The sequence below is a fragment of the Sciurus carolinensis genome, chromosome 7 (assembly GCF_902686445.1).
Source record: "Sciurus carolinensis chromosome 7, mSciCar1.2, whole genome shotgun sequence".
In the NCBI taxonomy this organism is placed as follows: domain Eukaryota; kingdom Metazoa; phylum Chordata; class Mammalia; order Rodentia; family Sciuridae; genus Sciurus; species Sciurus carolinensis.
The window spans coordinates 71,806,613-71,829,640 of NC_062219.1; the positions used below are offsets into that span (position 1 = coordinate 71,806,613).

At 33.9% G+C, this 23,028-nt stretch overlaps 1 protein-coding gene across 3 annotated transcripts in view; it reads left to right on the forward strand.

Annotated features, from left to right (window-relative positions):
• Map3k7 (mitogen-activated protein kinase kinase kinase 7) overlaps window positions 1-20,956 on the forward strand; it is a 64,202-nt gene extending 43,246 nt beyond the window's left edge. For 2 of the 3 annotated variants that reach the window (XM_047558584.1, XM_047558585.1), the window contains 5 exons: window positions 654-718; window positions 9,548-9,653; window positions 14,233-14,294; window positions 15,138-15,253; window positions 17,064-20,956. In XM_047558584.1, coding sequence (XP_047414540.1) covers window positions 654-718; window positions 9,548-9,653; window positions 14,233-14,294; window positions 15,138-15,253; window positions 17,064-17,244 — 530 coding nt within the window. In that variant the 3' untranslated portion in view covers window positions 17,245-20,956. The remainder of the gene's footprint in view (window positions 1-653; window positions 719-9,547; window positions 9,654-14,232; window positions 14,295-15,137; window positions 15,254-17,063) is intronic. The other variant, XR_007109495.1, reaches the window with a different exon arrangement.
• Window positions 20,957-23,028: the final 2,072 nt, after the last annotated feature.

The following is a 23,028-nucleotide window of genomic DNA, read 5'->3' on the forward strand; positions in this document are numbered from 1 at the left end:
CACATATATAATAGCACATTTCAACAATTTATATTTGAGAGTGGAATGAGAGTCATTTATCTCCAGAAAGAAATTAAGTCTATATTCACAAAAAATAAATTACTGCATTCTGGCAAACACTGTTAGGATTAAGTGTTACTCGCTATAATAAATTTAAGCCTAAGCATCCATTTAGACCCTGAAACAAGGTAACTGCTGCCCATTAAAGTCAGTTGTGTTGTGTCTTACAACACACTAGCTGTCGTGCTGTAAAAAATTGTAACGTAAGGCCCTTGAAATAGATGCCGTCATCAGGCCCAACCCTGCAGCATTCATCTATTTAAACACATGACAGAAGATGGTGGAAGAGAGTTCAGCAGCTATTCATGTGGTTGGAATGGTTATTGTATTAGGACATATTCTGTTGTAGGCCAGCAACTTTTGAGTTAAAACACTGCAGCTGTTTCTCTTCCTTTCCTTACGTATCTCTCTCTCTCTCCCTCCCTCTCTCTCTGCCTCACATACACACACAATAAACTCACTTATTCTTTTTTCCCATGAACATTTTGTATAGATCCAAGGAGCAGCAGATGGCAACTTCCTGCTATAGCATTTATACCCTTATTACCTGTTTGAATAGATTCCATTATTTTACTTTTTTTATTTTTTAAAAGGCAACGGGCAACCAAGACGTAGATCCATCCAAGACTTGACTGTTACTGGAACAGAGCCTGGTCAGGTAAGACTTAGCATTCAAATTCTTTGTCTTTGAAAAATGATAGGCAGAAATCAAGAATTAACTATAATATACTCTGCAAAAGTAGTTTTGTGAATTGATCCAAAATTGTGGTAGAGAAGTTCATTGGCAGTGAACTTTAATACTTAGAAAGCATAGATGCTATTGTTAATGTAACTGAAAGGATAACTTCTGAAACTAAATTTAAACTGCATGAGAAAGTAAATTGTTCAGTATTTCTCTATGTTATATGATTTTCATATGTTTTAGCAAAGAAGTATTCAGTTATATAGTTTAATAATTTGTCTTATGATTGTACTTGAAAGTGAATCACCAATGTTATCTCCTTTTTACTAATGAGAGGAGTAAGTAGTTCCCAAATAAGATGTCTCTCCTCTAGGGTCACACAGGACATTGGCATATTTGTTAATTTGGCATATCTTCTGCATTTATATTTTTGTGAAATATCTTTTAGACAATATTTACTAAGCTGATGAATACACTCTAGAAAGGCATTTATTCCAGTTGTCAAGGTTTTTATTTATATTTCTAGATGTTCTTCTAACCACCCATTATCTTGTTATCACTGCTTCTTTGTAGGTAGTTCAGACAGTGCTGTTATTTAAGCCATTACTGACGAATAGAGTCTTTTAACCAACCACGTTATAAAAGTAGCTTGGTCATTAGTGGTTTTTTTTTGTTACTCAGGTTAATGTACCATATATAATTTGTATCATGTTCTCTAAAATGATTGAGGACTGATAATGAGATGTTTTGTTTTCATTTGTACTGAAGTAAATTTTTTAAGTACAGCATGCATCTGAAGTAATTAAATTATCATATCATGGTCCATATTCATGTAAAATTTTGGCATTCTGTACTAAAAAGAATGTGATTTAATTGTGATAATTTGTATTAGTACTTTGCATCCTGAAAAGCTGTTTTCATTTTTATAAAAGACTTTAAATTTTAGAGATTCTTTGTAATCATTAATAAAATTTGAAAGTCCATTATAGCCATTTAACTAACAACTAATCATTTGAGATATTTAAGTGATAAGTATCTTTGATCCTCATTTATCTGGAAATATTTTTATTATACAACTCAGTGACTACACACCCATGTACACGTATATTCTTAAAACATACATACATATTTACTATGTTTTGTGATATTAGTAACTCTAGATCTTTATTTCTCTATTCAGCAGTAAATTTTTCAGTGTTTTTGTGAGGTCCTGAAACTTCTGACTAAAGTTTTCCCTTTTTCTTGCCCTCAAATACTTAAAGGCTTTAGTAACAGATAGTTTGACATCTGGTACTTGCTTTGATTCTGGAGAGGCTTGATGAGCTCAGTCTTTTAAGCTCTGTTTATTATTGCTATTGACATTCCATTTATGAGAACCTCTAGCCAAGTGCTCTCCCTTTGACTAGGAATGAGGACCTTTCCCTAAGATACATCAGCAGTGGCTGCTACTGTGTGTGCTTTTTCTCTGGACTCTGGAATAAAGGCATTGCTTTAATTGAGGCCTGTTCTCCTTACACCAAGTCTTACTCATTTTCTCACAAGTTTTGTAAACTTGTAATTGTGGTTATTAACCATTTAATTTGTAATGATGCTTTCAGGTGGTAAAACACAGGAACTGAAGCAGATTGTGATTGTGCAACAGTCATTTGCCTTATTATAGACTATTTCAAAAGATTAGGGTAAGGGAAAGTTTGATAAGACAGTAACATTTATTCTGAAAGAGTTGATGTGCAATCATTATATGACTAGTTTCTAAAATGGAACTCACTTTTAACCATGGTTTGCAATTAATTTCATAAGTTTATTAAACACTTCCAATGAATCTGGCCTCCTAGAGGCTTTGAGAAAGAAAAATGAAACGCTAGATATCCAAGAATTGATCTGACACTAAGGTCTCCGTATTGTTAGAAGTTGCTCTGACTCTCACAGCTGGCTATATTATTGTCTTATTATCATCTTCCAGACCCCAACATCAAACAAGTTTATGCTGAGACCATGGTAAAATGAGACAAAATAAGCCCACTTTATAATGTTATCTAAATACAGACAAAAACAAGTTCAGTGCCACCCACAAAATATCAAATATTGCCCTCTCCCACCTAATATGAGTCACTGCTACTTCTTCACTATTTGCAGCTTCATCTTCACTCTGGTCTGCCTTCTGTATAGAATTGTCCCATCTGTTGACAGCAGCCAATCTAGAGTTGAACCTCACGTTCCTTAGAGCCTCCCCAAAGTCACTCGACCAAAGGCTAAATTCTATAATAGTTTCTTTCTAAAACCTCTTACTGACGCACCCCATGGTACCCTGCGGTGAGCTGTCTTCATAACAACACATTAAACCCAGCTCTTAACACAACAGATCAGTTCCTGGTAGTCTTTGGCTGGAGAGCACTGACAATACCAATAAAGCCCAGTCCTTAGGGAGCTTTTGGGGCTGATCTGCCTTATCTGTTCAGTTCTCATATGAAAGAACTATAGTAATAATAACTTCCCTTTGTCATATACTGACTTTGTACCAGGCAAGCCCTTAATATATATTATGTAAATCTTAACCCTATATAGTGGATATTTGTTATTTCTATTTGTAGGTGGCTGAACTGAGGATTGGAGAAACTTAACCTAAGTCTCAATCTTTCCTCACACTTGTATGAACTTGTTATGATCAGGTTTTAAATGCAGATTTGATTGATGGTGCAGAAACTGTACACTCTCTCATCCTATCTTGCATATAAAACTGGATTCAATGTGTGTTAGCGTAATCCTACTAAATGTTAAACGTTTTGGTTTCTGATAATGTGTCTGCATCATCCTTATTTAGTTTTCAATGATGATGAGTTCTAACTGTATCATACATTGAGCAAGGGTAACTATAATATTTATTATGGTAAGTTTCCACAAATGACTGCACAAATTTAAATTTATTTTTTATACATTATGTGAACCTTACAGTATTTCACTAAAACTATCTCTTCTTGAGAATGCCTACATACCCTGCTTGGAATTCTATCCATTGTGGATCTGTATTCGAGAGTTCTCTTGGAGGGGCCGCAGTCAGTAAATATTACAACTTCAAAATGATGCAATTATGATTATCTAGTGAACTGCACAGTTTTAAATAGTGGCATTAGGCATAAGTTCTTGCCTTAATGAAAATATTTTTCCAGTCTTTCAGGTAGGAAATAAAAAGCCAAGTCTTTTTTTTTTTTTTCCAATAACTTTCTATTCCTTTTTATAAATATAAAGCTCTGTCAAAGGTCAATTCTGGTTCATGTCTACTGTTGGTAACTTTCCCTACAGTTTAAATTTGGCTTAGTATTTTCTTGGTGCCCTAAATTGCTCTGTGGCATTTCTGCATACTCATAAACACTTTCATATCCAATCTTATGGTTAGTCACGTTTATCTGTGTCTCTGAAACTTTGCAGGTTATACGAGAGTAAAGTAATTGCATTTGTCTTGAAGGGATGAACAAAATGTGTTTTAATAGTTTGAGAGCATTTGTAGCCATCAGAATATTTCTAGTGATTTTTTTAAAAAATAGCTACTATAGAATAACCTCCATATTAGGTTGTAAGCAGTAACATAAATTTAGCCAGAAATTAGTTTGATTTTTTAAAAACTTTAAAATTTTACCTGTTCTTGTTAATCTTTTATAGCTTTTAGATATACAGAAAATATAGTTGTTTTGTACTTCTTTAGTTTTTTCATATAAACATGTTAGCATATTATTTATTAAAATATACGTTCCTTTAAATATAAAGACTTTAAGATATTTCATACATTTAAATTTAACTCCATATAGCTTTTCTTGTAGCTTTAAAGAAAGTTTTGAAACGAACTAAAAATATAAGCTTCATTTCTTAGTTTTATAGCTGTAGAAATCTACAAGTAGAAAAGTGTGTCAAGTACCTCAAGAGCCAACAGCTTGGAGAAAGAAGGTGAAAAGAAACAAGTAAAAAAAGAATTCTCTTGGGAAAGATTTAAATTTCAGGAGTACTATTAATATTAGGTCTAGATAGCCTTATTTGTTTTAATATTGCAAGTGTTTAATGGCCCTTTTTTTCCATGTACTAAATCTGTTCTTACATTTTGAAGACCTAATTCCTACTTGTACTGTCACTTATTTAATTACTCATAACTGATACTGATTCTCCTATGTTGCAGACTCATTTGTTTTTCCTTTTAAGAATATTAAAATATTAGCATAAAATGACTGCTTGGAACCCAACCTGCCACCACTATAAAGAAGCACTGCACTAAGTTTACAGTAGAGGACTTGGAATATAGCTGAGACCACGGTTTCAATCCCCAACATTGCAGAAAGATTAAAAAAGAAAGAAAGAAATGATTTACAATAGAAATTATAACTACAAAGTAGCATACATTTGAAGTCAAGGCTTACTCTCAAAGAAAGTTAAAAGGACTCAGCGATAATTTCATAATTCTTGCTTTATCAAGAGCAACAGTATCTTAAAAGTACAATTTATACATTGCATGACTTGTTCTCTTTAGTGTATGTTCATTCTTCTTGTATATCAAAGGCAAATAAGCTTAAGCACCATTCTTATATGTAGTTCCAACAGCTTGTGTTGACATTTTCTTTATTGAGTACTTATATGGTTATTATATAGTTAGAAACTTCTTAAAGCCCAGGTAGCATAATATAAAATTATATGTTCTCTACTCTTTCATTTTAATATTTTTAGTTGTAGATGGACACAATACCTTTATTTTATTTGATTTTTTTTTTTTTTTTTTTTTTGTGGTGCTGAGAATTGAACCCAGTGCCCCACACATGGGAGGCAAGTGTTTCACCACTGAGCTACAACCCCAGCCCATGTTCTCTACTCTTAAGAAATTAAAATACTTTTCAAAAACTTCGAGTGTAGCCTGGAGTGTTGGCACACACCCTGTAATCCCAGCAGTTTGGGAAATTAAGGCAAGAGGTTTACTAGTTCAAGATCACCCTTAGCAACTGAAAACCTGTCCCAAAATAAAAAATGAAAACAACTGGGGTTGTAGCTTACTGGTTGAGTACCTTTGGGTTCAGTCCTCAGTACCCACCCAGCACCACCACACCCACCTCCAAAAAAATACTAAAGCATTTCAGTCCCAAGTTTAAGTTTATATAGGAAGTTGTTATAAACATTACCAAAAGTCAAGAAGGAAAAATGTCCATGTAATACTTTTAGTCATGTATATGCTTTATAAAAGAACTGTGATTTTTAAACTAGGAAAGGAATTATTAGATGATACAAGTTTACTCATACCTATTTTGTTTTTACAGCCAGCTTACCCAGCATTTAACAGGCATTGTTATTGTGTCAAGATCTTTAATGTACATTATTTTCACAACCTGATGATATAGTCATATTGTCTTCATTTACTTTTAACTTTCTTCGATTCCATTGAGTCATAGAGGTTAAAGAATTTATCTAAAGCTGCATTACTTGTAATTAGCAGAGCAGAAATTCAAACTCTAGGTTTTCTTGTCTCCAAAACCTAATTTCTTATCTATTGCTGCTTCTCATCCACACTTTATAAATGAGGAAGGCTCAAAAAGGTTAAGTTACATATATAAGCTCATTTAGCTAAACATGACCAAACTGAGATTTAAACCCAGGTATTCAAAGTATTAGACTGAACCTTTTGAAATTTTGATAGTTGAGCTACAAAACAGCAGAGTTCAGTTTCATACATGCCCTGGCCACTTATCCTTGAGTGAATTTGGAATCAAGATGAAAAGCTGAGAGGGGAAATATGGCAGAATTATGAGAGGAGAGAGAATCTAGATGGATAATATATACCTGCTGATCAAGAGTCATGAATGCTTAAGAATATCAGAATTGATCCAGCAGCAACCAGTAAGTGAATGGTTTGCATTTGATACAATGCTAGACATTTCATCCTTAAACATAGGGTCTGACTTTGTTTGCAAAGAAGTAGAACAGAAACAAAAATGATCACATAATGTTGAAGGGGATCGGAGCTGAACCTTACAGGATAGGGAAGAATCATTAATGAGAAACAGAATAATAATTGTGATACACAGAAACCTGTGTAAGAGTGGCATGAATGAAACTGAGGTTTTAGAAAGACCAATCTGATTATGGAGTTAAAAATTGTTTGTGGTATAGAAAAGTTTTAGGGAATTTCTGAAAAAAATTCAGTGGTACTTAAGATGAAAGTAATATTTCATCGGTTTTTCTTCAAAATTATGTTATGATTTTTTATCCCCGAAATGGTTTTACTATCTAGTGTCTTAATTCACTGTGCTTTTTCAAAATTTAAAATCATAGAATTTTGATAGTGTGGAACATGAGAAACCGTCACATGCTTAGCGTGGCCCCATTTCTCCAGATAAAGAAAGCAAGTTATTGTAGTGACCTAAAGCAAAACTCAACAGAATTAGAACTTATATCTGCTGTATTCTACTTGTGTACTTTCCACTACTATATTGACTCTGATTTTACTTGATGCAGTCCTGAATTTTAGTATTATGTATTGAAATGGGACCTAAGATTCTTCATGGTGGGGACATAGTGGCACACATAAAATTCCAGCTATTTGGGAGGTTGTGGCAGGAGGACCACAAGTTTTGAGAATAGCCTGGGCAACTTGGCAACACCATATCTCAAATTTTAAGCTGGGCTATAAACCAGTGGTAAAGTGCCCCTAGGTTCAATCTCCAGTATCTTAAAAAAAATCTTTGTTTTTTTTTTAAAGATTCTTCATAAATTTTTAAATGTTTTTCTGTAATTCCATGTTCTTTTGAGCCTCTTATTTGGTATTCCATCATACTAGAAAGAAAAAGGGGCTTTTTAAAAAAAATCCTTAGGATATCCATTTTAGTTTTCTGACATCTTGCTACTGAGGTTCTTAACTCATTTTGTAAATAAAGTATTTCTTATCCAAAATGTGTGGGATCAATTGTGTTTCATATTTTAGATTTTTTCACATTTTGGAATATTTTCATATATATATATATATATATATATATATAAATATCTTAGAGATGAGACCCAAATCAAACATAAAATTCATTCATATTTCACATATGCCTTATACACATAGTCTGAAATCAGTTTTATACAATATTTTTAGTACTCATGTTTTGACTGTGATCTGTTACATGAGGTCAGGTGTGGAGTTTTCTGTATGTTGGCATCATGTCTGCACTCAAAAAGTTTTAGCTGTGTCACTGTGATATGCTGATTATAAGTCCTTGGGGTACAGGCCATGGAGTGGGATAGCTGGGTCAAATTGTGGTTCCATTCCAAGTTTTCTAAGAAATCTCCATACTGCTTTCCAGAGTGGCTACAGTGAAATAAACCAATCCCAAAAACCAAAGGCCAAATGATTACTCTGATAAGTGAATGATGATACATAACAGGGGTGGTGGATAAGGCAAGAATGGAGGGAGGATGGATTGTATAGAGGAAAATGAGGGGTGGGGAGCGGGCAGGGGGAAGGAAAGATTATAGAATGAGACAAACATCATTACCCTATGTGCATGTATGATTACACAAACGGTGTGACTCTACTTCGTGTATAACCAGAGAAATGAAAGTTGTACCCCATTGTGTACAATGAATCAAAATGATAATAATTTAAAAAATAAAAAGTTTTGGGTTTCAGAGCACTTCTACTTTCGGTTTTTGGATTAGGAATGTACAATCTATAATCAGTCTCTTCCCTCTGGCTGTTTTGTCTATCTTCTGTATGTTTTCTAGAAGTTGACTATATATGTCCCATGTTGAACTCAGGATGTAGCTCTTCTCTTTATCTATTATACTTGAGATTTGTTGTGGTTAGGATTTGTTAAATTTTCCACTGATTCAGGAAAAATTTTATGGATTCATAGTGAATACATTTTTCTCCCCCCTTACCACCACCACTCCATACAGAGCCACTACAGAGACAGATTTATTTCCTGTCAGTGGATTTTTCTTTTCCTAGTTTACTCTTTCTCTGAGAAGGACACCTGCCCTGAGTTTTAGGTTTAAACACAGGTTTCTCCAGGCTAACCCATCCTATAAAGGCCCAAGGTTTTATTTTCTGTTCCTATAGTGCTGTAGGCAATCAAAACTCTAAAGCTGTAGGCCATTATGTTATGAGATCCCTAAGGGTAGCATATACCTTCCCTGCTCTCTTGGTCTTGCTTCAGTCTTAAGATTGTTTCTCTTACATTCTTTTTTTTTTTAATTCATTGTGTTTCTTTTACATTCTTGAAGCGTATCAGTTTGTATATACACACACATATATATATGCATGAGTGCATATATATTTTTACATATATGTGTGTGCATAATGTCTTTAGAGGGGTTTTTTAGGGTTTGGTTTTTTTGTTTTTTGTTTTTTGTTTTTTTTTAATTTGGTGGGGGTAGTGATAGGGTTTGAAATCTATTAGGAAAGCCCTCTACCACTGAGCTACATCCTCAGCCCTTAGTTTATATTTTCAAGAGTATTTCAGGACCTCTACTCATAAAAATGGAAATCTGTCTTTTGCCTTTTAATGGAAATACTCTCTTGCTGCTGTTTTTTTGTTTTGTTTCTCAGTACTGAGAATGGAACTTTCTCAGTGTTCTACCACTAAACTACATCTCCAGCCCTTTTTTTTATTTTATTTGTTTATTGAGACAAGATCTCAGTAAGTTTCCCAGGCTGGCCTCGAACTTAACTTCAGTACTCCTACCTGGGATTACAGCTGTGGCCTCTACAACTAGCTTTGACATTGTTTTTTTTTTTTTTTTTTTTTTTAATGAAAAATCACATTTTGTTTCTTCCATCACTCTTTCCTACAGGTGAGCAGTAGGTCATCCAGTCCTAGTGTCAGAATGATCACTACCTCAGGACCAACCTCAGAAAAGCCAACTCGAAGTCATCCATGGACCCCTGATGATTCCACAGGTGACCGGTCTAGTCCCTCATTATAATATGAAATTGAATTCATCTTATTTACATTTATTTAGCACTGTTACTAATTTTCACAACCACAGACCTTAGGTAGTGGTTTAGATGTTTATATTAATAAAAGGAGCTATTTACCAAATTTTAAAATATCTTTCAATTCTGTGACAAAGTCTGCCTTGACCTTTGCATTTTTTCCTCCCAGATACTAAACACTTATTTTGAAGATAGTTCATTTTCAGTTTTTTCTAGTTAGGAAGCATAATGTTTTCTTGATACTTCAGTCTGTGGTTTTCTTATTATGATTCATCCAACTGGATAATAGTAGTAAATCATTAATTTTTATATAACTAAAATCAGTAGAATGGTAAAAATATCCATCATCATCTTCATCTCAGTCTTTTTTGTTTTAAGAATACGAAACTTAGTGGAAAAAAATTTCTGATTTTTAGTCTGATTGAGAGACTTCATTTAGTTATCTAGACCTTTAAAATCCAATTAAGAATTAAACTGGGCATGGTGGCACATACTTGAAATCCCAGCAGCTTGAGAGACTGGGACAGGAGGATCACAAGTTCATAGACAGCTTCATTAACTTAGTAAGATCCTAAGTAACTTGTCCAGACTTTGTCTCAAACTAAAAAATAAAAAGGTCTGGGGTTGTGTCTCAGTGGTTAAGCACCCTGGTTTTATCTCTGGTGCAAAAAAAAAAAAGTTACTTAAATTCCTCAACATGAATAACTAACTTGCCACTTTATTAGTATTTTAGTATTAAAATCTACCTACCTGCAGGTATAAGGATGGAATAGTTTCATTATGGACAAGCAAGAAATTATGTGCTATAGTGGAATAAACTTTTCCCTAACATTAAGAGAATACCTTGGGGCTGGGGATATATAGCACAGTGGGTAGAGTGCTTGCTTTGCAAGCATAAGGCCCTGGGTTCAATCCCCAGTACCGCCAAAAAAAAAAAAAAAAATACCGTACTAAAAATTCCTCAAATATACTTAAAAACAAAAATTTTTATTAATATTTTATTAAGTCAGAGAGGGAAAGATGATCACTTAGACCTTAGAAAATTAAACCATTTGGGATTTTACATTAGATCAACTATGTTATTAATAGTGGCAATTATAATTAAAATTCAACAGCTTTCTCTCTTCACAAACTAAAATATGACAGGTATTTATAGATATTTGGCATGGTTTAGTCAAGTTTATAATTTAATTTAAAAAGTTAACCAAGTGGCTTTTCTCTGTGTCACGTAAGATAAAACTATGTTTAGCAAGGAGTGTATGCTCTAGTTTTAGTAAGTTTAAATATAGTGGTGGTAAAAACTCCTAAATTTCATCCCTAGCACAGCTCACCACTACTCAGCACATGTGTAGAATTCATCATAGTTGTGTTCCTGCCCCCAAGTGGTAGACGGGGAAATGCTCCTATCAGATTTTATCATTAACTTTCAGGTAATATCAGCACTTTTTAGTTCCTGAACCACGGGAGTACATTCTCTGACATGCCAACTGTTTCTGGGTCCATGTCCCAGCTGGACTGAGAATCCAAACTTCAGCCTACACTGATATAACTAAACATGTGAATCAATAACATGCAGGTGTTCTTTCTGTATTTCCCTGTCTCTCTCTCTCTCTTTTTTTTTAATTTCCTGTACCTAAAATGCCACAAGTACCAGTAGCTAGAAATCTTACTTGGTCCCAGATCGCAGTATGAACTAAATTTTGTCTTTGCTTCGAAATGTACTGCAGAATAATTTATCTGTAATAAATAGAATAAATTTTAGGGAATAGATAAGCCCTTTTTCTTTGAAGGCCCACTACTAGTTCAGAGAAAAATTAGGAGTATAAACCTAAGTTTTAAAGAAAATGAAATGATTGATTTTTTAATTTAAAAGAAGTTTCTGTATATTTTCAAAGACAATAACAATTTAATAATTAGGAAATGAGTGCTTTTCAGTTCCTATTTATAATATAAGGGGTCTAAAGAAATATGTACCAAGGACCTAGTGAGGAAAATACCTAGACCTATTGGAGGGAGTAGCAGAGGGAGAAACTCACTAAAGAATTTCTTCTATGCTTAGTACTTTGCAGAGATAGACATTTAACATGTGGCCTTTCCTTGTAATTAAAGTCATGACACACATTAACAGTAAAACTCATCATGCTGTATAATAAACTACTAAATTTATAGTGCAAGCTAAACATTTTAACAGTTGAGTAAAATCCATTAAATGTAAGACCTGGCAGAGTTCATAACTTTTTGGTACTCTTTAGTAATAAAGCAGGAAGGAGAAGGCAGCATTCCAGGCAAAGGGACTGCATAGTTAAAGAATATGAGATGGTAATAAGTATTGCATTGAGGGAACCAGAAAAGAGATTTTTCCCAATTTAATCAAACCATTATGAATCTTGACACATTCAGGAGAAGAGGTTAAATTTGTTTAGCAGTTGAAACATTAAAAAAATAAACTTAACTGGAGTAACCTTGCCATTTGCTTTCATAGAGTAATCTCATGACCAGTTATTGGTATGAGAAATTGGAAGCTCAGTTTCAACTTAGATATAAGTGAGAAAGTGAAATCTTTCTTGGTTTTAGAAAAAAGATGAAATTCAACGAAGGACCTTATGAAACTTTAAGTCACTTGAAAAACACAATCCTTGAACTTTTTCCGACACCTGCTGTACTGAGAAATTCTAAAATATCAAACACAGAAATCTGATATATATATATATATATATATATATATATATATATATATATATATATATATATACATGGTATCAGTGATTTAAGAAAGAATAATAGGAGTGGAAATGTTAAATTCAGGAAGCTTTTCAAGACAGTTTTTCCTGTTAAGTCAAGATATATCATTTTTAGTCAATTTTAGTTTTATGCAAAGCAGCATTTGAGTGGGAACATGATTTGAAACTTCTGTTGGGGGAGGGGAGAAAGTTGGTGAGAGAAATAATGAAGTGTTATTTCTTATTTAGCACTTTTTGAAAAAGTTTATGTTAGAATATGAAGTTAGGGTAAGTACCTTACAGCTCTGTTAGGCTCTGCTCTTTTTTTAAACTTTACTTTTTCAATGAAATATAAGCTTGACTATTTAAAATTGCTCTTCTGCTAGGCACAGTGCCGCACACCTATAATCCTGGTGACTCGGGAAGCTGAGGCAGGAGGATCTCAAGTTCAAAGCCAGCCTCAGCAAGGTGCTAAGCAAGAGTGAGGTGCTAAGCAACTCAGTGAGACCCTGTCTCTAAATCAAATACAAAACAGGGCTGGGGATGTTGCTTAGTGGGCAAGTGCCCCTGAGTTCAATCCCTGGTACCAAAATAAATTTTTTTAAAAACTGCTCTTCCTTCCTAATTCTCCATTTAGTATCAATAGTAATAATAATTACCACCACCTTGTGTTGAGTGCTTAGTCTATATAAGCATTGTGCAGGGTTCCTTTCATCCTTACCTCATTTGGTCTGCTTATTAGCTTTAGTAGTAACTTCTGAGCACGTTCTTAATGGCTTCAAAAGAAGAAGAAACCTAAAGGCTAGCGGTATAGCTCAGTAGAGAGGTCCTGGGTTAAATCCCTAGCAACTGGGGGAAAAAAAAAGGGGGGGCAACCTAAAGTATTAGTCATTAATAAATAAAGTAAGGGACTATTGAACCGTCAAACTTCCTTAGTTTCTTATTGGATTGAGTACAGCACCTCCATTGTCATCCTGACCTTGCCTTTCCATACCACTCCTTCAAGTTGTATGGCAATTTTACCTGCTTTGAAACAGAAACAAAAGCATACTGTTCTGGGCTGAGCATGTTGCACAGTAGTAGAGTGCTTGCCTAGCATGCTAGAGGACCTGGGTTTATCCCCAGCATTGGTGTCAGGAGCAGGGGATGGACAGGGAGCTGTCTGTTCAAATAGTTGTTTGAACAGACTGGTTCAAACAACAAGATTGGTTGTTTGAATTAACCAATTTAACTGTTTTGGCCTGACATTGAGTCACACTTCTAAACTTTTTTGTTTCCATATTGTTGTATGTGTAACATACTCATTAGTAACAATGCTCATTTTCTTCTCATTCTCTTTGGGAGGGACAAGGTGAGAGGTTCACATTAAAATCTGTATAAGTTGAAAATGATCCATTGGAAAAAAAGTGCTTGCTTTCTCCCTTTACCTGTTTACCCTGTTGTTGACAGAGTTGATCCAGCCTTAATTGTAAACTTAGCATGATAATGAGATTTGGGGTTTGATTAGATAGGGTCAGGACTGAATATAAAGGTCTCATATCATTGTTTTTGTTTTAATTAAGCAAAGGCTTATAAGCTTTAACATTGTGGTCTGTTTTGTTTATAACCAACTTAAATCACAGAATGTGATTGCACTTAATATATATGATTAGTTGTACTCACTTTACCTTTAGAAATCAAAGCCACTCTTTTCATTACAGTTGCAGTAACTTTTGTTTGATGTGCTGTTTACTTTACGTGGGAATCAATATTTTGTGTGTGTTTTCTTGCTTGTTGTTTGTAATTATGACAGAAAATAAATAAAATATATGCTTGAATTCCAGATACCAATGGATCAGATAACTCCATCCCAATGGCTTATCTTACACTGGATCATCAACTACAGGTAAAGGAGCACTTTCTTAGTGGAAGTTTACTTTTTTCTTCTTAGGGAGATTATCTTTGAAACCGATTATGTTTTTATTCATCATTGTATATTCATTTATTTATGCTTGTAGCCTCCTTAAACTTTAAAATCAAACTAAAATAAAGGAGTTTTAGTTAAGTTAATCAGATTTAAGATTGGCAGAATCATATGTTCTATCGTAACAGTCGTTTTAAAATAGTTCCATATCTTTGTTCAAGACTGCCAAGCGTAGCATTTTCGCTCTCTAATTTTAGTACATTAAAATATAAAACTCCTGTAAACTCATCCCTCTTTAATACATTTTGTGATGCATTCTTATGTTCATAGTGACCAAGAATGTAAATAATATACTTTGGTGCTTTCTCACTAGTATGAGAGCTAAATAAACACCTCTTAGGAGTTAGAGGCTGTGGAACATACTTTATACCCTAAGCTATTCAGGAGTTTGAGACAGAGGGATTGAAAGTTTGAGGCCAGCCTGGGCAACTTAGCAAGACCTTGTCTGAAAGGGGGGGGAAAAAAAAAACATCTTTTAGTGTAATACAGTTTGGCAACCTGAAATGTCATACCAGAAGCTACAAGTATTCTAGTCATTTCTCTGGAACATGAAAGTGTTAAAACAGCAAGTGTCAATTTAAGTTCTGAGTTAACTCTGACAAAAAAGACACGAACATTTTCTAGGGCATGGTTTAACACTTATTTTTAAAAGATCGTTGCTTTACTGCTATAAAAATACATCACAGTCTCTGTCTTAATTCTCATCTTAGCTAAAAACTAAGATTTGATTTTAATTATGTTTTAACATTCCTGATTTATTTTCAGCCTCTAGCACCATGCCCAAACTCCAAAGAATCCATGGCAGTGTTTGAACAGCATTGTAAAATGGCACAAGAATATATGAAAGTTCAAACAGAAATTGCATTGTTATTACAGAGAAAGTAAGTCTTCTATGAATAAAAATTAAAACTTTAATATTTGGAGTTTAAAATATATAAAGTGACAATGTTATTTGAAGACATGAAAACTTTTAGAATTAATCATAAATCATATTTACAGCTGGAAGATTTATCTTAAGTTTTAAGTGCCCATTGACTATTTTTTTATGCAAAATTCAACCCTTTTGACTATGTCATATTTGTACTCAGGAGAATAAACTAGTGCGATATATACAAGTATTATGTTCTCAGAGTTTTAAAGCTAAAAGCTCTTTAGATATATTGTTATAAAGATGTAATGTTTCCTTGGTCATAATTTGGGTTACTAACATGCAGGTGTACTTCATCTTATAATTTAATACACATATCCTTCCAGATCTTTGTTTAAGAGAGAGGGATCACTTATTTCAAGGCTTTATTTCATATCTATGAGTGTTTTTCTAAGGAATTTTACACCTATACTTGTTTTTCTGAGAGTTATAGAAACTGCCTTCCTCCCATTTTTAAGAAATCCAAAGGCTAGGATTGTAGCTCAGTAGTAGAGCACTTGCTTAGCATGTGCAAGGTCCTGGATTCAGTCCCTGCTACCACAAAAAAAGAATGAAAAGAAAAGAAATCCAAACCAGTTTCCACACTACTCTATGCTCAGTTCTTTAAAAAAAAAAAAAAAAAAACTCCATATAATTTTGTACTTATAAAGCTAATTTATGGGTGGAAACTAAAATTAAATGTTATAGGAGAAAATTATGGCAATATACATGGTAATAAAATTCCTCCTACTAATTTTTATCTACATAAATTAAAATTCTTGTTTTCCAAAATAATGAGTGAAAGCTTTCTGATTTTGCTTCAAAATAAGAATTTTATCACCATTTTTTCATACATAATTTAACTAAAATCAACTTGGTATCTTAAAGGTAAGCCTAAGAAGGAAATTAAATATTACAATCTAGAAGTTGTAGAAGTTCTTGTAGAACTGCTGGCACTTTATGTTGGTTTAAAAAAAAAAATCTACATTTCTTATTTCACATATTTAATCAGTACTCTTTGAAAGAAGAGTTCTATTCAGAAAAAAGTAAGTGGTGGATATGGGAGAATATGAACACAGTTTTAATCAATTTTAAGTATTTACTTTAAATGAGAAATATTGGGAAATTATTTGGTTTCAAGATTTTTTTATTATTCATTATATCCAGTAACCTCACTTTAGGAGCTAATACTTTAGCCCCAAATAAAAGGGACTAAAAGAAGTTAGACTGTAAAAGACTCTGAGAATCTTCCCTAAAATTATCTGCAAATGTAAGTGGTTTAAATGTGGTTTATGTTGTTCTCACTGTTTTAAAATAGGAAAGAGCTTTAAGTTGGATAGCATCTCTTTTAACTAGCTTGCAAATGTTCTATTAGCTACCACTCAGCACTGTAAATAGGATTGTGACATCAGAATATGAATGTGAGTACATGAGTATAAAAGTAGAATATGAATTTTTAAAACATCAAGTGTTATTTTCCTCTGATCAGATAGGGCCTTTTTTCTTCCTTCACAAAAAGAAGATAGCAAATGAAATTCTCTGCAATTTTTATTATACCACTTTACACCATTAATTGTCTAAATATAGTTCTTTATGAAAGGATTATGGTATTTGTATGGTGATACCATAAGAGTGGGTGACAGTTTGCAGTGTGGCCCATAATCATATTTGACTCATGTACTTAAGATATAAAATGATAGACTCAGAATAAAGTTCTTATTAATTGAGCAAGGTATCAGTTTTTCTATCCTTGATGATATTTATTATGTTGTATTTGTTTTTAGGCAAGAACTAGTTGCAGAATTGGACCAGGATGAAAAGGACCAGCAAAATACATCTCGCCTGGTACAAGAACATAAAAAGCTTTTAGATGAAAATAAAAGCCTTTCTACTTACTACCAGCAATGCAAAAAACAACTGGAGGTCATCAGAAGTCAACAGCAAAAACGACAAGGCACTTCATGATTCTCTGGGACCGTTTAAATTTTAAAATATGCAAAGAAAAACTTTTTTTTAAGAAAAGAAAAACCTTATGACAATTCATGAGTATTAGCTTTTTGGCGTGTTCTGAATGCCACCTGCCTATATTTGCTGCATTTGTTAATGTCATTTATTTTCTTCTCATGGTGGATATGCAGTTCCACTGTCTCGTTGCATAACATGATGGCATCTATGACTTGGATAAGCAGCAGTTCTCAACTTCAGAACAGATGCAGTGAACTGTGGATGTATATGCATGCTCCTTGTGTGAAGGGTAGCCGAACAGAACGTGGGTTTTCAAACTAGCTGCTATATGCAAACATCATCCTTTTTTCTATTTTAGAGGTGGAACCTCGAGAATGATTTTGTTCTTGTGTCTCATCTCAAAAAACTAATAATTTTTTCCAAAAGATGGTATGCACCAAGTTAAAGACAGGGTATTATAAATCTAGAATAATTGTTGGTACATTACAGAAATAAAGAACCTTTAGGGTTAGTTTGTGGTTAGGACTTTGATGCCACCATATCCTTGGATCAGTACTGAACATAGTTCCATCTGTAAAATATTTAAAGGTAAGTGACGGCTACTGTATTAATGAAAGCAATTTTCTCAGTTTTCATCAGACTAAAAATTGTTCATTATACATTGAACAAAATGGAGCTCTTTTTTTTAAGGCATAAAGACTTTGAATTCTGTGTGTATGTGTGTTGAAACTATAAAGCTTTTATGACTCAAATATTAATTTCTCTTAAATGAAATTAAAGGCAAAACAATATGGTCTAGCTTAAATGATCATTCCTTCCTACAATGATTATTGGGTTGTTTTACCATATATTTTTAAAAACTAAAGAGAAAATACTGGAAAATGGAAATAATTTCATAAGCTAAAAGACTTTGACTTAGATTTCTTTTTATAATACCAAATGAGGCATAAACCAGGCAAATCAAGAGAAGTTGTTAAGGAAGTTAACGTAGTAAAAATAAACTTATGAGGTATCCTACTTACCCTCAAAATAATTGATTTTTCTTGCAAGACCATCTTGGAATGTCTGCTGCCTTTTCAACACTTTAAAGAAAATTCCAGCACTTATAAAGAGAATATTTATATTGTTAACAGTAACTTTGCTACCAACCTTCTAAATAACTTAAAAGTAATAAAATGTCATTGAAATAATAATCTACACCAGGTCTATTTTTTCAGTTGATATTAAATTACATTTTGATACCTATACATATACAAGAGCGTCTTTTAAGTAAGGATGTCATCCGTTTGGTTTTTATAGCATTCGTGTTTTAGAAGAGAAAATTGAAAATGAAAGCATAATTGCTCTGTTTATTAGAATTCTGTCATGATTTTATTGCTGTATTTGGTCTGTTTCAGGTTAACAAGTGGATCTAAGAAGTTATCAAAATTGCTGGGCATGGTGGCGCATGCCTGTAATCCCAGCAATTCGGGAAGCTGAGACAGGAGGATTGCAAGTTTGAGGCCAGCCTCAGCAACTTAGCGAGGCCTAAGCAACTTAGCAAGACCCTGTCTCAAAATAAAAAGGGCTGGGATGTAGCTCAGTGGTAGAGCACCCCTGGTTCCACCCCAGATACCCCCCCAAAAATTATAATAATAAGTTATCAAAGCTATTCTTAAAATTGCTAAAGCAGATAACTTTTTCTTCCATTACTTTTTTTCTTCCACTGAATTTTATAATGAATCCCATGTGTATACAAGCAATAAAGATAAAGGACAGTTCATACTAAACTGTGTCATGTTTAGCTTCTTCAGAATCTCTTATTAGAAAACTTTTAGGAACTAAATGTCTTCTATCACTTAATTTAAATAAAAGGAGGGTTATCGTGCCCATATAATTTAACTACCTAGCTGAAATTAATATTGGGCTCAGCATACTAATAGTAAAATAAAACCGACACAGAAAATAACTGTAGACTAAAGGAAAGTGTAACTCAACCATAGCACGCCTGCTTGTGTGTACATCTGTCTCCATCAAGAGTCACTGTTAAGCAGCTTTTCTAATTATCTCAGAGCATAAGATATCCAAGTGTAAGTGCTAAGGCTTGACTTTCCATTAGAATTTAGCATTAAAGAGTTCAAATTTCATTTCTAGACACTGATGTGTTTTGCAATGTTTTAAAACAAAGGGAAAATTTATTATTTTTTACATGCAGATACTTCAAAAAAAAAAAAAAAAAAACATGGTAAATGGAAAAAAATAGTAGATTTAGTCATTGTTCCAAATGCAAAAGGCTGTTGAGCAGTTGCTGTTTGTTTACAATCAATTCCTTGGGATTTTCAGTTCTATAGTTGTCCTGGACTTTCAGAGCAGTTCAGTCTTACTCTGTTTTTAAGTAGCCACATTGCTGATCTCATACTTTAAAGTCCCTATTATCCCTAAAAACTGGGGGAAAAGGATACTGTGGAGAATTAAAATCCTTGACCAGTTTCATCAGTGTCTTTACCCATTAAAACTTCAAATAGAGATGTTAACAAGATAGCCAAATGTTTTAATAATTCTGGTTTTAAATTTATTCTGACCATCATTTGGGAGTGGAAATAGCAGAGAGGGAAATAAGATTCAAAAATGTCCTTATCTGAGAAATTCACAAACAAATACTAATTATATTTTATTCTTCTCTCTGGGGAAAGAAAGCAAAGCTTTTCTGATCTAGAGGGAAATATTCCTCAGCAATAAAAATGTTTGAATAAAAATCAGTTATAGCAACACAGCATATTGAAAAAATTTGTTTAAAAAAATGTACAAATGTTTGACTTTTGTTTGCTGAAGTATTTGAAAGTATTGAATTTTTTTTTTCTTCAAGTTACTCTTATGTTCCTAATTTCAGTTCCTGCCTGTAGCCAGAGATCACAAGTCTTCCCTGTGAGACTATTGTTTCTCTCTGTAAATGTGTGTGGTTTTCACCGTTCTTCTCTTCAAATGATAGTAAATTCTACTTTGACTTCTGTCATTCAGAACATGTGTAAAATGATGTAATGCAGAAATTCTTGTGCATACTGTGTAACTGAAGGAAGCTTTTTAGATTTATTTTTGTTTTTAATAAAACTCGGATTATTATTCTAAACTGATACATAAAATGATGAATGACTTATATCAGCAAATGAGCTTTGAGGTGTTCACTATAGCAGTGTGTTTGCCTAACACAGAACCTAATAAAAACTGAAACATCAATATTTTTATAGTATTCAACACTGTTATACCATAATCTTTATTTTTAAGAAATCTGAGTGATTAGCCAGTTAACACATTATCTCCTTCAACTCAGAATTTGGAGTTAAATGTGTGCTTTTCAGAATTTCTTGAGTCTTTAATTTGTATGAAGCATCACATCACATATATGTGATCCATTTTTATTAGACATCTGATTTCTAATAGTTTTTCAAAGTTATATGAAATATTTCAATTTTTAGTATCCCCCAGCTTACAGACATGCACATTTTTATCAACCCAGCCTTCATTTTTGTAAAATCATACATTAATTTTTTCACATCTTTGATATTTATTGATCACCTATTAACAATTTGAGCTGCTGTTACTGGTGCTGAGTTCTGTCCATTTCAGTCACACAGTAGGTAGGTGGTATTGATACCGCCATTTACCGGTGACGAGTTCTGCTCCCTCTAATGTGGAAGTTTGAACACTAGAGAAGCACACCAAGGCAAGCATATTAAGCAGGTTTTATTTAAAAGTAGTAATAATACAGACTTCTCCTGGGAAGGAGAAGGGGGCATGACTGATGTTCTAAAGTCCCAAGAAGTGAGCGCACCCTACATCTTTTGTAGGTTAAGGTCTCTTGTTCTCCCGTTCTTTCCCCCTTATCTCTTTCCTAACTGCCTACATGATTAGGCCCAGTTTTGCATAAAGTGAGAAGCGATGGGCAGGGGGAAGGCTAAGGTGATTCAGGCAGGTAAGGGCCCAGAGGCATTAATTAGCATCTCCTTGTCTGTAGTCCCTGACAAAGGCAGGTAAATTTGGTTATCAGTGGACTCTGCAGTTCCTTTGTCTCTAACTTCCAGAGGCAGATGACTTTCATGGCTTCCATTTTTTTTTATTTGACCTGATCCCCTATTTCTACACTAACTGCCTGTCCCCAATTCTGGCTTCAGTATTCCCATCTTTCAAATGGGAAAGTAGGCTACCAAATGTTAACACTTGTAACTGGGGGGCTGGGGATATAGCTCAGTTGGTAGAGTGCTTGCCTTGCAAGCACAAGGCCTTGGGTTCAAATCCCCAGCACCGCAAAAAACAAACAAACAAACTTATACCTGGGTATGGTTTCCCATCATTGTTGCTTGTTTTAGGCAGTATCTCATGCTTGAGGATGTTTGCCATTGTCTGCCCATGATATGAAGAAGAACATAGGAAATATTTTAAATTGAATAACAAAGGAAGAGGAACTTGAGGTAATTCCTAACTAGCAGGCACAGAGGCTTTGTGACCACTCTATAGTAGCCACAAAGCCAATATTGATAAACCCTTGCATCTTTTAAACCCAAATCTTTGCTCTTAACTTTGCCACACTGAAATTTAAAATTCCCACCAAGTTCTGAGGTACATCAAGTTTTCACATTCACAAATTTGGTGGGTGGAGTATAATTTTTCTACCTATTTTACCTGACAGAAATGTGCACCCAAAATGAAAATACAGGTTTAATCTAGAAAGAAGACTTGTTCTTTCCAGTCTACAAGAAAGTGAAGCATAGCTTGAATTTTTTCATTGTGAGACCTCAGACAACCACTGATCTGCTTCCCAACGATATAGATAAGTTTGCATTTTCTACAGTTTTACATGAATGAGATCATATAGTATGTACCCTTTACTTTTTAAGCTTTTTATTTCCCACTTGGATAATTTTGATTCCTTTGAGAGGAATTTTTAATTAAACCTTTTCTAATAATACTTGAAAATGAGTTTTCAGTCTTTGAGGGAAAACTTAAAATTTAAGAAGACTGTAGATCTGTTGTTCACTATGATCTCCTTGACAGCAATGTCATCATCTTAAAAACTCTTAAGACCACAGAGTAACCCAGGGTCCTTTGCATGGTAGGTAAGCACTCTTCTGCTGAGCTATATCCTCCAGTCCTTTTTTTAAAACTTTCATTTTGAAAAAGGGTCTCCTTCAACTGCAGACTGGCCTTGAACTTGAGAGTCTCCTGTCTCAGTCTCCCAAGTAGCTGGGATTACAGGTGTACACCACAACACCCAGTTCCACGAGAATCTAAACAGATGCTATTTCTTTGAGGATTGGAAACATCTTTATTATCTAAGTTGCATAGGAAGTGAATGATTTACATGTTTGTAGGACATCTACTTCTTACATTGTGGACATGATACTATTAATACATGCTTAGTCAAACTCATGTCTGATTGAATAATTCTATCTACTTATTCATGGTTCCAAGTTTTACATGTGGGAAGATTGAAGAAGCAGTTCAAATTTCCTTGGCTTAAAATGAAAATTTTTCCACCTTTTACTTTCTCTTTTCATCCATATAAGAGAACCCCTTAGTGTCTCAGACCATGTATGGTATCTCCCTATATTCATTAGAACATAAGTTTGGCTGCTGCCCAAAATAATGGCTTAAAAAAGATAGCAAGTTCTAGGCGTGTTCAGCTACTTGGCAGGCAGAGGCAGCAGAATCACTTGAGCCCAGGAGTTTTGAGGCCTACCTAGGCAACATAGTAAAATCCTGTCTCAGAAGGTAAAAACAAGATAGCAGTTCTTTCTCATACAGAAAGGC